This window comes from Palaemon carinicauda, chromosome 35 (assembly GCF_036898095.1).
Source record: "Palaemon carinicauda isolate YSFRI2023 chromosome 35, ASM3689809v2, whole genome shotgun sequence".
Classification (NCBI taxonomy): domain Eukaryota; kingdom Metazoa; phylum Arthropoda; class Malacostraca; order Decapoda; family Palaemonidae; genus Palaemon; species Palaemon carinicauda.
The window spans coordinates 13,506,893-13,520,893 of record NC_090759.1 but is presented as its reverse complement, the minus strand read 5'-3'; the positions used below and the strand labels follow the sequence as shown (position 1 = coordinate 13,520,893).

Here is a 14,001-nt window from a genome sequence, read left to right as displayed (position 1 = left end):
GAAATTGTTCTCCTATTAAATGACGAGTGTTTGTATTCACATTGGAGCAAACAAAAATTAAGTACATGGTGTAGTTTGTGTCCAAATACAGGAAGGCATTTAAAATAAACAATTCCAAGCACAGGATGTGAATAGCAAAATGTTCATTAGACCTATCAGTTAGCACTTGCAAAATATCCAGTCTTTGCATACTAACCTAAAATTGCAATCAACACTCAAGGAAATCTATTCCCAGTACAATATAAAATTGGGAATGTTTAAAGAAGTTAATTACGCTTTTTCATTTATTTTGGCATGTTACAAATATTCTTTTTTTTTCATGGTTTATGAAATTGATAATTCAGTAATCTTCTATACTCTCAAAACAGAGTTTTCAACCACCTTCCTGACTTTGGGTAGCTATTTCACGTGCACAGATGCAACAAACAAAAGTAGACATATAATGTAAAGAAACATGAAAACAGTACATAAATAAATGATGACCATGTACTATGAAAAACGCTCACTTGAAGAGAATAGATTATGTTTCTCACAAGGTTAAGAGGTCCTAAAGGAATTTCAACACTTTCTATGCCAATATTGGAAAATCGAATAATGTTACTATAAAATGTTTATGCACTAGTAAATATGTCAAGTCCTCGAGACAGCAAATTTGAGATGCCTTAATGTGTAAAAATACCAGTATATAGTAATAAAAAAAAAGTTATAAAATATATCTTCTTTTGTACATGGTTGATTTGCAGTGTTTTAAAATTCCTTAATTATACCCTTTATGGTATTCAAATGCATAAAAAACAAAGTTAAAATGAAAGTTCTATAGCAAATATACAGAAAGTACAAAGTAACTAAAATTATCCAACAGTCCAATGCATGTAACACTATAAAGTAAATATGACAAGAAAATATATTACTTTGTCAATAAAAATAAATTTTGTTCTCAATATCTGTAATTCTATGCTATATACACACTTCAGAACAAAGTAATCGATCAGTAAAGACTGAACTGTATCAACACTATAGCCACATGAAACTGTGGATTCCTTTAAAAACAAATTAATAACATGACCTTCCTAGAAGAAAGGGGAAAGAAAAAAAAAATGCTCACCCAAGTAGCTAGTTATACAGTTGGAAATGGTCCTTAAATTACAAGTTCATGAAAACAGTAATAGGAAGAATAAGATTTTTGCATTACTCAGTCAGCACCATCCTTCATATGAATGTGCACATTAAAAAATTATAAAAAGAAAATTTATAGTATGTAGTCTAACAATAACCAACAACCAAACTTTATAAAATTATAAAATTTGCAAGTATAATCACATATTGCAATGATCATAGCACCCTTTCCATCATTCAAAACAATATTGCTTCATAAAATCACCAGACAAATGCACTTCCAATAAATATCAATCTTTAAATTCCATTACAGATTCACTCAAAGCTTCCATATTAATACACAAGCTAAATGGCAGTATAGTTCATGGCGGCCAGCGTCACTGATTATGAACATCCCCATCCACGTTAAAATGGTGCAAAACTAGTTGGGAATCGTAATGGATGAGAACTAGCAATGAGGCTAGCAGCATGGGTCCAGCCCATTCGAGTATAGGCATCAGTCAATTTTGCCTCGTTATCACGGGTCCACTTCTCTTCACACTGCCGTAAAACTATGCGGGATGATAATCCATAAAATTCTCGTACTTGATAATAACTGGCAAAAAATGAATTAACCTGAAAAAAATACACGAGTTTAGAAATACTTTTAAAAATCACAACACCTAGAAATCTAATTTCCTTTAGACATGTCATATTCTGTATATTAAGAGATTTAAAAACTTGAAACAGACAAACAAATATGTGAGAACAGCATTAATTATTTCTGGAATCCAGTTCTAAAAATCCTTAGGATTACACATTACTAATTAACATTGAGCTGGAATAGATTGTCACTTAAGGTGAAGGGAAGTCACTCCAACACTAAAGTATGATCAAGTTGGGAAATATCATTATTTTCCAGAAATTCTGAAAATAAACTTGCAAGCTGTTTCCTCTGATTTCACAATTATGCTCAACAAATAAGTGGTCAGAATAACCAAGATGCCAGCTGTCCCTAGCAACTTATTCTGTACTTGGGCTGGCATTCACAAAAATCCACCAGAACAAATCATTTCAATAGAAGGAATTATTGGATTGGATGTAATTTATGGATTTGGGCTATAGCACGGCACTGGACCCTGTGACATTCAGCATCAAAGTGTCTATCAGATAAAACCACATAATTAGTTAAGATAGAAGTTGGACAGCAACATGAAAGAATGAAAGTAAATATAGAGTTAAAGTAATAGGATATGATCCAAGTGCAGCTTGGGACCGAAGGAATGCTGCAAAGACCCTTAATGCCTACAGTCCAATGTGCGGTGTGAGATGCACAGACACCCAAGACCTTTAGAAAAGCATAAAATGTAGCAACTATAGTCATGAATGTACAGTCTATTTCTCTGCCAACGTTAATACACTATACAATTAAGATAAAACTTTTTTTAATAACTACTGTACTGTTTAGAGTATAAAACTAAGCATATGAGATTGATCTCAGCTTTGGTGTTAATAATCAGGCAGTACGTAATTAAAAAATAAAACACTTTTATAAACTGAAATACCACAATTTTAAAAAAATAATTTGCATTTTTTCTTGTTATACAAACCAGTCATGTATAGTGGTTTACTCCATTGTTGCTTTTCCACGACCAAAATTTTAAGACACTGTGGGATTCTGGTAACTATATGGTTACCAACTATCTCACCCACTCCCGTCGGAAGCGGCTGGGGCAGGAGCAGTCCTTATAAGTTATAAGCTAACTGCCCTAGTCGGTCAGGGTAATAAACTGCTCAGGTCATCAGGTCCTCCTTTTTCACCATCATCAATAGTAATATTTAAGTTCGATCTCTGTTTGATCCCTTGCCGAGAGGTTCAAAGGATGTCCTCTTTAGACATCACAAAATGACAACTTTGGAAGTAATTTGTATTTTTCCGAACAATAAAAACCTGTAGCTATTTAATAGGGATTATCTTTTGCCGAAGCTGGAAGACTAGCCATTAAGACTTTAATGCGAGGTGACAACCACCCAACCACTAGGAGAGGGGTAGTCACTCTTGCATCAGTGAAACAAAGTCACTTTTTTATTGCAGGCAGGACCTATGAGGAATAGGTGATGGCCGGGCAATTTATATATCTACAGGTTTGTACATACATACATATACCAAAGGCACTTCCCCCAATTTTGGGGGGTAGCCGACATCAACAAATGAAACAAAACAAAAAAGGGGACCTCTACTCTCTACGTTCCTCCAGCCTAACCAGGGACTCAACCGAGTTCAGCTGGTACTGCTAGGGTGCCACAGCCCAACCTCCCACATTATCCACCACAGATGAAGCTTCATAATGCTGAATCCCCTACTGCTGCTACCTCCGCGGTCATCTAAGGCACCGGAGGAAGCAGCAGGGCCTACCGGAACTGCGTCACAATCGCTCGCCATTCATTCCTATTTCTTGCACGCTCTCTTGCCTCTCTCACATCTATCCTCCTATCACCCAGAGCTTTCTTCACACCATCCATCCACCCAAACCTTGGCCTTCCTCTTGTACTTCTCCCATCAACTCTTGCATTCATCACCTTCTTTAGCAGACAGCCATTTTCCATTCTCTCAACATGGACAAACCACCTCAACACATTCATATCCACTCTAGCCGCTAACTCATTTCTTACACCCGTTCTCTCCCTCACCACTTCGTTCCTAACCCTATCTACTCGAGATACACCAGCCATACTCCTTAGACACTTCATCTCAAACACATTCAATTTCTGTCTCTCCATCACTTTCATTCCCCACAACTCCGATCCATACATCACAGTTGGTACAATCACTTTCCCATATAGAACTCTCTTTACATTCATGCCCAACCCTCTATTTTTTACTACTCCCTTAACTGCCCCCAACACTTTGCAACCTTCATTCACTCTCTGACGTACATCTGCTTCCACTCCACCATTTGCTGCAACAACAGACCCCAAGTACTTAAACTGATCCACCTCCTCAAGTAACTCTCCATTCAACATGACATTCAACCTTGCACCACCTTCCCTTCTCGTACATCTCATAACCTTACTCTTACCCACATTAACTCTCAACTTCCTTCTCTCTCACACCCTTCCAAATTCTGTCACTAGTCGGTCAAGCTTCTCTTCTGTGTCTGCTACCAGTACAGGTTGGTATCGTTAGGAAAAATAAAAATTACTTCCAAATTAGTAATTTATTCAGACACTAAACAAACCTTGCGCTATCTAATGGGGATGACTCGCCCGTTAGTTGGGTGAAAGTCCGACCACTGGATTGGCCACTGACCCTGGTTTTTACCTGTACAGGTTTACACTGTATCTGGGAAAAACCTTGACAACTTGCTAAAAGGAAAGCATTGTATAATGCGCTGATAGTGGCCTGAGCAAGTTGTTTGCTTGTGAGGAACTATCAATGTGACTATCTAGGTAGGAATATTTAGAGTTAAAAATAGGAAAGTTAAATCAAACAAAGTTTCCAAACACCAACCTTGCGAGGAGTATCAGGGATGTGTACAAGTATGATATCTATACTGTACTAGGTTACACAAGGGAAACTGTTATTACCTGCAGATAGGCAAGGCCAGCGTGCAGACACATGGTGCTGTTCAAGGGAGAAGATGACAGAAAAGAAAAGAGCCAGTCATTCTTGTACATTCACCCTACATTAATCACAGGTAACCTATACCTCAACCCTCTGCTACTTGTACATCAAGGAGCCTGAGGTATTTTACACCACTTGGTGTGCAGCCACCACAGAACCAACGAAACACATTTCCATGTTCCTCTGAGTCACATCTCGCAGGTAGTAGGCAGTGAAGGTTGTTTGATGCTTCCACACATCTTCTTGTAACACCTGTTTTACAGAATAGTTACACCTGAATGCCAAGGACATGCTTATGGCCAACTTCATGAGCAGTAGGAGGGCCTGGTCAATGACCGTGCAAATCTAAGCCGAGATGGTGTTTTTATTGACCCTCCTCTTGACCTTCCCCATGCTGACAGAGAGTTCTGACACTCGGGGGGCGAGCTGCTGCAGTGCGTTTAAGCTCTATTACGAGCTCCAGAAAGTCCGGAAACCACTCAGCGTGATGCCACAGCAGAGCTATTAGCGTCATAAATAGACTGTTGGATGCTCTGGTCTTGTTGAGCACCCTTCTCATCAGACAAAAAGGGGGAAAGGCGTACACGTCGATTTTGTCCCACCATTGTTGGAGTGCATCTTGCTAGAGAGCCTGAGGGTCTGAGACTGGGGAACAGTATAGAAGGAGCCTAAGTTCAGGGATGTCACGAACAGGTTCAAAGTCGGGTAACCCCACAAAATCAGGACTTTGTTGGCCACTAGATTATTCAAAGACCATTCAGAGCCCACTACCCGAGTCGCTCTGCTCAGATTGTCTGCGAGCACATTCCTCTTGCCTGGAATAAAGTGAACTGATACGGACACCAAATTTTCTTCTGTCCTTCTCAACATCTCTCCACTTCTAGATGGCATAAGGGCTGTTTGTTTACATACGCCACTACTGTGGTGTTATCACTCATCACCACTACAGAGTGACCTGCCTGGAACAGTTTTAAGAGCTAGAAAAGCTGCTCTCATCTTCAAAAGATTTATGTGCTGGTACCTTTTGGACTCTGACCATAGCCCAGAGGATGTGTGGTGCAGCATGTGGGACCCCCACCTTTCTTTTGATGTGCCTGTATCTATAAAGCATAAATTCCAGGGGAGGGACAAGAAGGTCTGTCCCTCTGTGAAGTTCTATTCCATCACCACCACTGAAGATCTGTCATTTGCTCCTGTCCAATAGGGATAAGCGTAAACAGTGAGCTGGAGTGCTGGCTCTACCTGGATTTCAGCCGCCACTGGAGGGATTGAATCCTGAGGTGACCGTTGGGCACTAGACGGACCACGGATGCTAGGTGACCAAGGAGACAACCACTGTTGGGCTGGAAGCTCTTTTCATCTGAGGAAGGGGTTGTACCTCCCTTGGCCTCTGTACTCTGTCGTTTAATGTTAACACTTACTGAAGTTTGGTGTCTATTATCATACCCAGATACACCAGTCTTTGAGAGGGGAGCAGTGCTAACTTCAAAATTTATCACGATCCCTAGATCTTGGCAAAACTAGAACAGCCTGTCTCGGTGTTGAAGAAGGGGTTGCCACCAAGTCTGCTGGAAGCAGCCAATCGTCAAGATATCTTAGGAGAAAAATGCCGATTCTGCAAGCCCAGGATGACACTAGGGCGAACACTCTAAGCAGATCCGAGGTGCTGTCTAAAGGCCAAAACACAGCAGTTTTAATTGGTATTGCCCGTTTTCGTGTACAATACGAAGATACTTCCTTGAAGAGGGATGGATTGGGATCTGGAAGTATGCATATTTGTGGTCCAGTGTGCACCTCAAGTCCTGAGGCCTTACTGCTTGAATAATCAAGTTTGCTGTCTTCATCCTGAATGGGGTTCTAAATGGGGTTTATAAGACGAACTTGTTCAGGGCTGAGAGATCGATGACTGGTCTCCAGCCTCCAGACGCCTTTTCACAAGAAAGAAGCCTGGAGAACCGTCGAGGACCTCTTGGTAAGCGCCCTTCTCCAACATGGACGGGCCAGCTACTTTGCGAATCCCTTTGCATAGTCCAACAAAAAGGTGAGGTTGAGCGAACAGATGCAGTACTGCCGATGGACGAGCTCTAGTGACCTGTTGCGTGGACTTCCTCTCCTTCTCTCAACTCAAAAAGTTTTCTTGATATGCAATCCTTCCTACTGGGAGAGGGAGAGAAGTGAAGGGAGATAAGATGACTTGCCTCTTCTGACAAGGAGAAAATAAAAGTGTACGTTCATCGTGAGTGGGACTGGTGACACATCCTCTCTATTCCTCTGGTTCCAGTCCTGCATTCCTGGGAGAACATGAGGGAGGTTGAGGATGGCATGCTAATCTAAGCATTAGCGACGCATGAGGAATAAGTTGTGTGGCGATTCAAGCCGTGACGAGGGGGATACCCAGGACCACTTCTTGCTCACTAGGTCCATGGTGGAAAAAATGAGAACCTGGCACCAATTTGCATCACCCAATAAGCTGATGTCGTACTCGTCCTTTTCACCTTGAAGCGATGAACATCCCGGGATATGAACATAACATATTTCCCATGTCGTAAGACGCTACATGTGGCAAGATGCACCCTATAATTAGAAAAGCAGTTTTGGGTAAAAAAAGAAAAGAGAGGATTTTACAAGCTATCTTAACCCTTTTATCCCCAGGCTATTTGGAACTTTCCAACCCTTAACCGCCAGGCATTTTTTTTTTTTCAAGCGCATTTTGCAATATATATATATATTTTAAATTACTCTAACAGCCTTAATTTTCATCATAGAGAGGTCAGGTTGGTCTCATTCTTTTGGAAAATGCCTGAAGTTTCTCGTAAAGTTATCAAAAATATGCAAAAAAAAAAAAAAGGTAAATAGCAGTTTTTTGCAAGGACGTACCAGTACGTCCATGGAGTAAAGGGATGAGTTTTGTGAAACGTACCAGTACGTCTATTGGGGGTAAAAGGGTTAACAGCAATTCTTAGTCAGCGACTCGACAGTGGGATTTTTTGTCCGACAGTAAATTTTCATAATTTGGGTGTACAGGTAGCCGTCAACTTACTTTGACTTTGGTGACTTATGACTGTTCGACTTTATGACCATTTTCTCACTGTTATGACGTCAAGTCTGTCGGAAATAGTACTCTAACAGGACACACATTTCCTTTTTAAAATTGAACTAATTTCTCTTGGTAAGTTAATATATCCTTTGATAGATAATATACAGAATCTATTTTAAATAAATACATTAAGAAAACTTTTACCATCTCTCAAGTTCACATATTTTGCAAGTCATTCTTTGCCGAGTTCACATCAAGTCTGGTGACGTTATATTTCTGGAGGAAGGCAAATGGCAAATCATGTGATTTCCTTTCGATGCTTTACTGAACAATTAGTATTCCGATCATAGACACATCGAATAGTGATACGAAGAATTTCTAGTTGAAGTCTTAAGAAGTATGAAGATTTAATAATGAAGTAAAAATTGACATACAGTAGGAAATTTAAAAATGAACTACCCGTATAAAAGAGAGAGAGAGAATGTATTCATAAACTACAGTATATACTCTAAAGTTCATGACTTCAGTATATTATATACTCACTTATCATGCGAGTTAAGAAATAGAAACATAACGAGTTATAATATTTTCCATTGTTTACGTTTTTAACTTGATCGACACATCCTTCTATGCTTTCCAAGAGCTGGTGAAGAAGAAACACAAGGACTAGCCTGCAGAAGAAAGGATAGGATCATCCACTTCCCTTGCTGTCTTAGAAGGCAGGCAACCTCTCCATCGTCTTCCTATTTCTACCGTAGCATGCCCATTGGTCCTTCAGCAAGTCCTTGCATTCTTGGCAAGTAGAAGATATAGACCACTGTCAATAACTGCATGGAGGCCACAATTCGAGTGAAAGTCAACTTTGTGGTGGCTTATGAAGTGCCATACCATTGATCAATATGGCCAGGGCACTGTGACATCTCATGGAACTGCTCCATGATAAAAAAAAAACATGCACACTACACACACACACACACAAAAAGGGACTAGAATGGGCACGCATGAAAATAGGTTTATCCTCCTCTCTCCCTCACACACTGCTAGTCTCCCACACTATATATTTTGTTTCTTCCAACTGGAAAAACGGAGCTGATCTTACTCTTACTTAATGGACGAGGGTTTGAATTTGTATTGGAACAAATAACAGTAGTACTAGAACCTTCTGGAGGTTTGACAATAAGCTTTGATGCAATTCCTACAAATAGGTTTAATGTATTTCATTGATACTAATATACTGTACCAATCCTTAATAATATAGGGCTCACTTGGAGAAACAAATATATAATAGAAGACAAACCTTAGAATCCGTTGCCTCGACAAACTTTAAAATATCTGTGGCAATACTATCTAACAGTTCCAGCGTCTCTTGTGGTCGCTCATTGACCGGAAGCTGTAGGAAGTCTGAACACATAGCACTTCCTTGTCGTGATAAGGCTTCCAATAATGTATTCCGTTGTTTATCCATCTATAACCAAATTATGAAATTATTTCTTTAGAATGAAACAGAACTCTGATTAAACTATAGTTCTAATTTCTAAGCAACGAATTCACAAATGTAAAACTATATCATTCAAAATATATTTTTGAAAATCTAACCTATGGTTGAACATTTTTTTGAAAATATAACCTATAGTTTAACTTTTTTTCTTAAGTAAACACTACATAAAACATGTTACATTGAACAATAAGTCATAAACATCTAATTTCCTTTGGCTTTTTCTCTATAACTAAATTTATTGAGTTAAATAAAGGCTTTCCAAAAATAATTTTTAAACTGATCATTTGCAGTAAACATTAAATGCCATCTAAAACTTACCTGTGTCTTTATCTTTGCGGCATCAGAACGAGTGTCTGTTTTTGTACCATAGAAAGCTAGGAGAGGGGCTGTATCTACTGCAGACACAATCTGTTTAGCTTGGGCAATAACCAAAGCCCTATTTTGTGCACCACCTGCATCAAGAGCTTGCAGTCTGGCCAACTGGGCAGCAAGATGGTCTGGATGGGTTGCCATCACCTCACGGTGAATTTGTTCACCACTCTCGCTGTCTGTTTTTTAAAATAGTTTATCTTTAGTATCTAAATTTTTTACATAAACAAACTCTAACTAAAAGACACTCACAAAATTTAACAGTAATATATATACCCATTGTAGGTTATTACATTATCGTCAACATATGCTTTGATACATCTGATAGCTTTTCTTAACAGCCTTGAAAATATATGAAACAAAACAAAATTTAACGACCAAGAAAGTCTGAACACATAGCACTTCCTTGTCGTGATAAGGCTTCCAATAATGCATTCCATTTTTTATCCATCTAAAACCAAAATATGAAATTATTTCAGCTTGGCCCATTAGTGACAGAATTTGGAAAGGTGTGTGAGAGAAGGAAGTTGAGAGTTAATGTGGGTAAGAGTAAGGTTATGAGATGTACGAGAAGGGAAGGTGGTGCGCGGTTGAATGTCATGTTGAATGGAGAGTTACTTGAGGAGGTGGATCAGTTTAAGTACTTGGGGTTTGTTGTTGCAGCAAATGGTGGAGTGGAAGCAGATGTACGTCAGAGAGTGAATGAAGGATACAAAGTGTTGGGGGCAGTTAAGTGAGTAGTAAGAAATAGAGGGTTGGGCATGAATGTAAAGAGTTCTGTATGAGAAAGTGATAGTACCAACTGTGATGTATGGATTGGAGTTGTGGGGAATGAAAGTGACGGAGAGACAGAAATTGAATGCGTCTGAGATGAAGTGTCTAAGGAGTATGCCTGGTGTATCTCGAGTAGATAGGGTTAGGAACGAAGTAGTGAGGTTGAGAACGGGTGTAAGAAATGAGTTAGCAGCTAGAGTGGATATGAATGTGTTGAGGTGGTTTGGCCATGTTGAGAGAATGGAAAATGGCTGTCTGCTAAAGAAGGTGATGAATGCTAGAGTTGATGGGAGAAGTCCAAGAGGAAGGCCAAGGTTTGGGTGGATGGATGGAGTGAAGGAAGCTCTGGGTGATAGGAGGATAGATGTGAGAGAGGTAAGAGAGTGTGCTAGAAATGGGAATGAATGGCGAGCGATTGTGACGCAGTTCCAGTAGGCCCTGTTGCTTCCTCCGGTGCCTTGGAAGACCGCGGAGGTAGCAGCAGTAGGGGATTCAGCGTTAATGAAGCTTCATCTGTGGTGGATAACGGGGGAGGGTGGGGTGTGGCACCCTAGCAGTACCAGCCAAACTCGGTTGAGTCCCTTGTCAGGCTGGGAGGAACGTAGAGAGGAGAGGTCCCCTTTTTTATTTCATTTGTTTGATGTCGGCTACCCCCCAAAATTGGGGGAAGTGCCTTGGTATATGTATGTATGTAAGAAAGGATAATTTAATTTTACTAACAAGTGACACTTTGAAGGATTTGTTTTTAAAACCTTAACTGAAAATTGAAGGTTAGGAGAGGTTGTAGTAGTTAGCCAGATATTTGGTTAGAGTTTTGAGTGTGAATAAAAAGTAAAGCACAAGATAGGAGAAATACAGAATATAGCAGGGATACTTGTAATTAAGAAATCTACAACTTAATATTTTAAGGAGTAATTCATACAATAAATGGACCAAATTATCTCTGTACTAAGATAATGAAAGAGGCTGTCATTGAAGCCCAAGTTAATCATGCTACCCACTATGGCAATATATTAAGAATGTGAAGACATTAGTAATCTCTAACCACTTCTTATAACTACAGTATATCATGGAATAAGATATGATGCATATTTTAAGTCACAAAAGAAGTTCAAGTTTGACTATTTTATGCTTACATTTTCTCATTATGCATATAACCTTGTGAATCTAAAACAACTTTCTACAATTCCTAATCTCTTTGCTATTTTAAAGAATATATCACAAAAAAGGTGATCCTAGTTGAGGAAACTAATTTACAATATTGGTTGGATAAAACCAACAGTTCAAAGGTTTGACACAATCAACAGTTAATCTATGCATAATATTTGGTCTCTTCATTTCATTTTAAAGGTTACTGATGAGCAATAGAGGAAAGGGACACGACACTGACGAAATCCACAAATAATCAATGCCAAAGTTCCCTCAACATCCAAGCTAGGACCAGGCAATGGAACCTGATTGCTGATGAATGTAGATAGACTTACAAGCTCACCCCTGGGACCCCATCTCTAGTTCACAAGGAGTGAGATTTTGGACACTACTGGAAATTATCAGATTTGTGCAGGGCTCAAATTCCCAGGCTACAAAATGAAAATCAATTTTGTTTCCAATAGGTTACTACAACGCTCAGTAATTTTCTAAATCCACATTTTTTTTTTTTTTGATGAATAGAATATTTTTCATTTAGGGTTTTGGGAACAAAAGTAAAACCAAATTTTCTGAAGAAACAAGCAAATGCCAAAATACTCAGTAAGGGAAAACAGTATAATTTTCTAAATTTTTTCATTAAGAAACTAACTATCAGTAGTGTAAATATTAGACTAAAAAATATACTGTCAGATCTTAATATTCATGGGGTGTAAAGTAACATGCACACAAGCAAAAAGTTTAAAAATATGAGTATAATAGCTGCTCTCTTGATGACACTCCTAAAAAAACCCCATTTTCCTATATAACTATATACTGTTCTGTATATGATGTTATATAATTCTAATTAAATATCCCAAAATACTTATTTCTTATATTCGCAGGCTTCCCTTGAATATCAAACCCACAACTGCTAAAAGATAACTGTAGAGAGTGACACTGCAAGGTTTGTAAAACATTAAAAAATGGTAATGTGGTTAACCTTGGTTGTAAAGTGGGCTTTATTATGTGTGGTACTTTTAAACTACAATGGTTCCAAAGATCAGATGTTTGAAACCTATCTTAGCTTTACTGCTTCTTCATCTTTAAAATTTTAAAACTTCATGTGTAGCGATACCACAACTGTATTTTGAGTTCTGTGAAAAGTGCTACAGTATATGGAAAATATGCTCAGGTATAAAACCCTAATGTTTCACCAACATCTACACTGACCTTACTTCAAAAACTGATAAATATACAGATAACTAAAAAGACAAAACTGATTTACATATTACAGTACTGTATAAGTTTCCTTTACTTTCATTATAATATTTCAGCATGTTAACAGCTGAAAATTGTGCACAACAAATGCAATGATTTTGTGTTTGATTTTTAAATCATTATAATCTTCCACTCAATTTAATTCTAACTTATAATGTTCATAAAAAATAAGATGTTCAGATAAACACACCAAGTTTTCATAGCCCAATTAGAGTTTTTCATGGCAGCTTTTTTTAGGATTGTCAGAGGCTAATTCCTTACAAACTATAATTTTATGATCTCTTACCCAGTTTAGCTATCCAAGCTGTTTGTAGATCCCTCAGTGCTTCCAAATAATCAGCATGCGTCTTTGTCTCCTTCTTTTCCTCTGTTCCTGTAGCACTGCTGGCAGTGCTGCGTTTCTTACATGGCAGTTCCGTCACCACTACTCTTAATTGGTATTGATCCTTCAGGAAGGGAAAAATAGATGAGGTTAATAAACATAGTGATTTGTTAAATTTAATGTTGACAACTACTCAACTTGAAAATAGTGCAATATCTTATTTCAAATCATTAGAAAGTTATAAAAATTTATAAATATATAGAAGTTCCTAGTGGAGAACTCCATTGAACAGAAGAATGTTTCATAAAAGCAAAACTTTAGAAATTTCAAAGAACATCTAATAACTTGTTGCCTTTTCATAATTTTGATAAATATGCTTTTGATTGGTTTGCAAGAGTAGAAATAAAAACTATGTACATAAGGAACAGAAGAGAACATAACCTCAAAATATATTTTCACCAAGAAACACAGAATTTTAATTACAAAATTTCTTATCTTTATATTCATCGGATGTTCGTATTGCTGCTTCTCCTCAAGCTGTTAATAAATAATGACAGGCTTTTTTCCATTCTTAATTTTCTTTCTTTTCAATGAACATGCCCTTATGAAAGGAAGGAAAACAGTAGCAGCTAGAGGTAAATGATGCAGTACTGTCTCCGAGTCTCTCAGTCATGTTCAAAGTTTCCCAATTGTTTGAGATACTACCACTAGTGTTATGGGGCCCTTTGACTGGCCAGACAGTACTACATTGGATCTTTCTCTCTGGTTACGGTTCATTTTCCCTTTGCCCCCCCCCCCCACACACACACACCGAATAGTCTGGCCTATTCTTTACATATTCTCCTCTGTCTTCATACACTTGACAACACTGAGAT

General features: G+C 38.3%; 1 protein-coding gene across 1 annotated transcript in view; it reads right to left on the bottom strand.

Annotated features, from left to right (window-relative positions):
* Positions 1-270: 270 nt before the first annotated feature.
* The window catches only part of TppII (Tripeptidyl-peptidase II), a 162,451-nt gene continuing 148,720 nt past the window's right edge, over positions 271-14,001 (bottom strand). Inside the window, exons 19-22 of the mRNA XM_068358249.1 lie at positions 13,091-13,250; positions 9,574-9,803; positions 9,055-9,222; positions 271-1,731 (exon numbers count right to left, since the gene is read on the bottom strand). Of these exons, the coding sequence (XP_068214350.1) occupies positions 1,522-1,731; positions 9,055-9,222; positions 9,574-9,803; positions 13,091-13,250 (768 nt within the window). The 3' untranslated portion in view covers positions 271-1,521. The remainder of the gene's footprint in view (positions 1,732-9,054; positions 9,223-9,573; positions 9,804-13,090; positions 13,251-14,001) is intronic.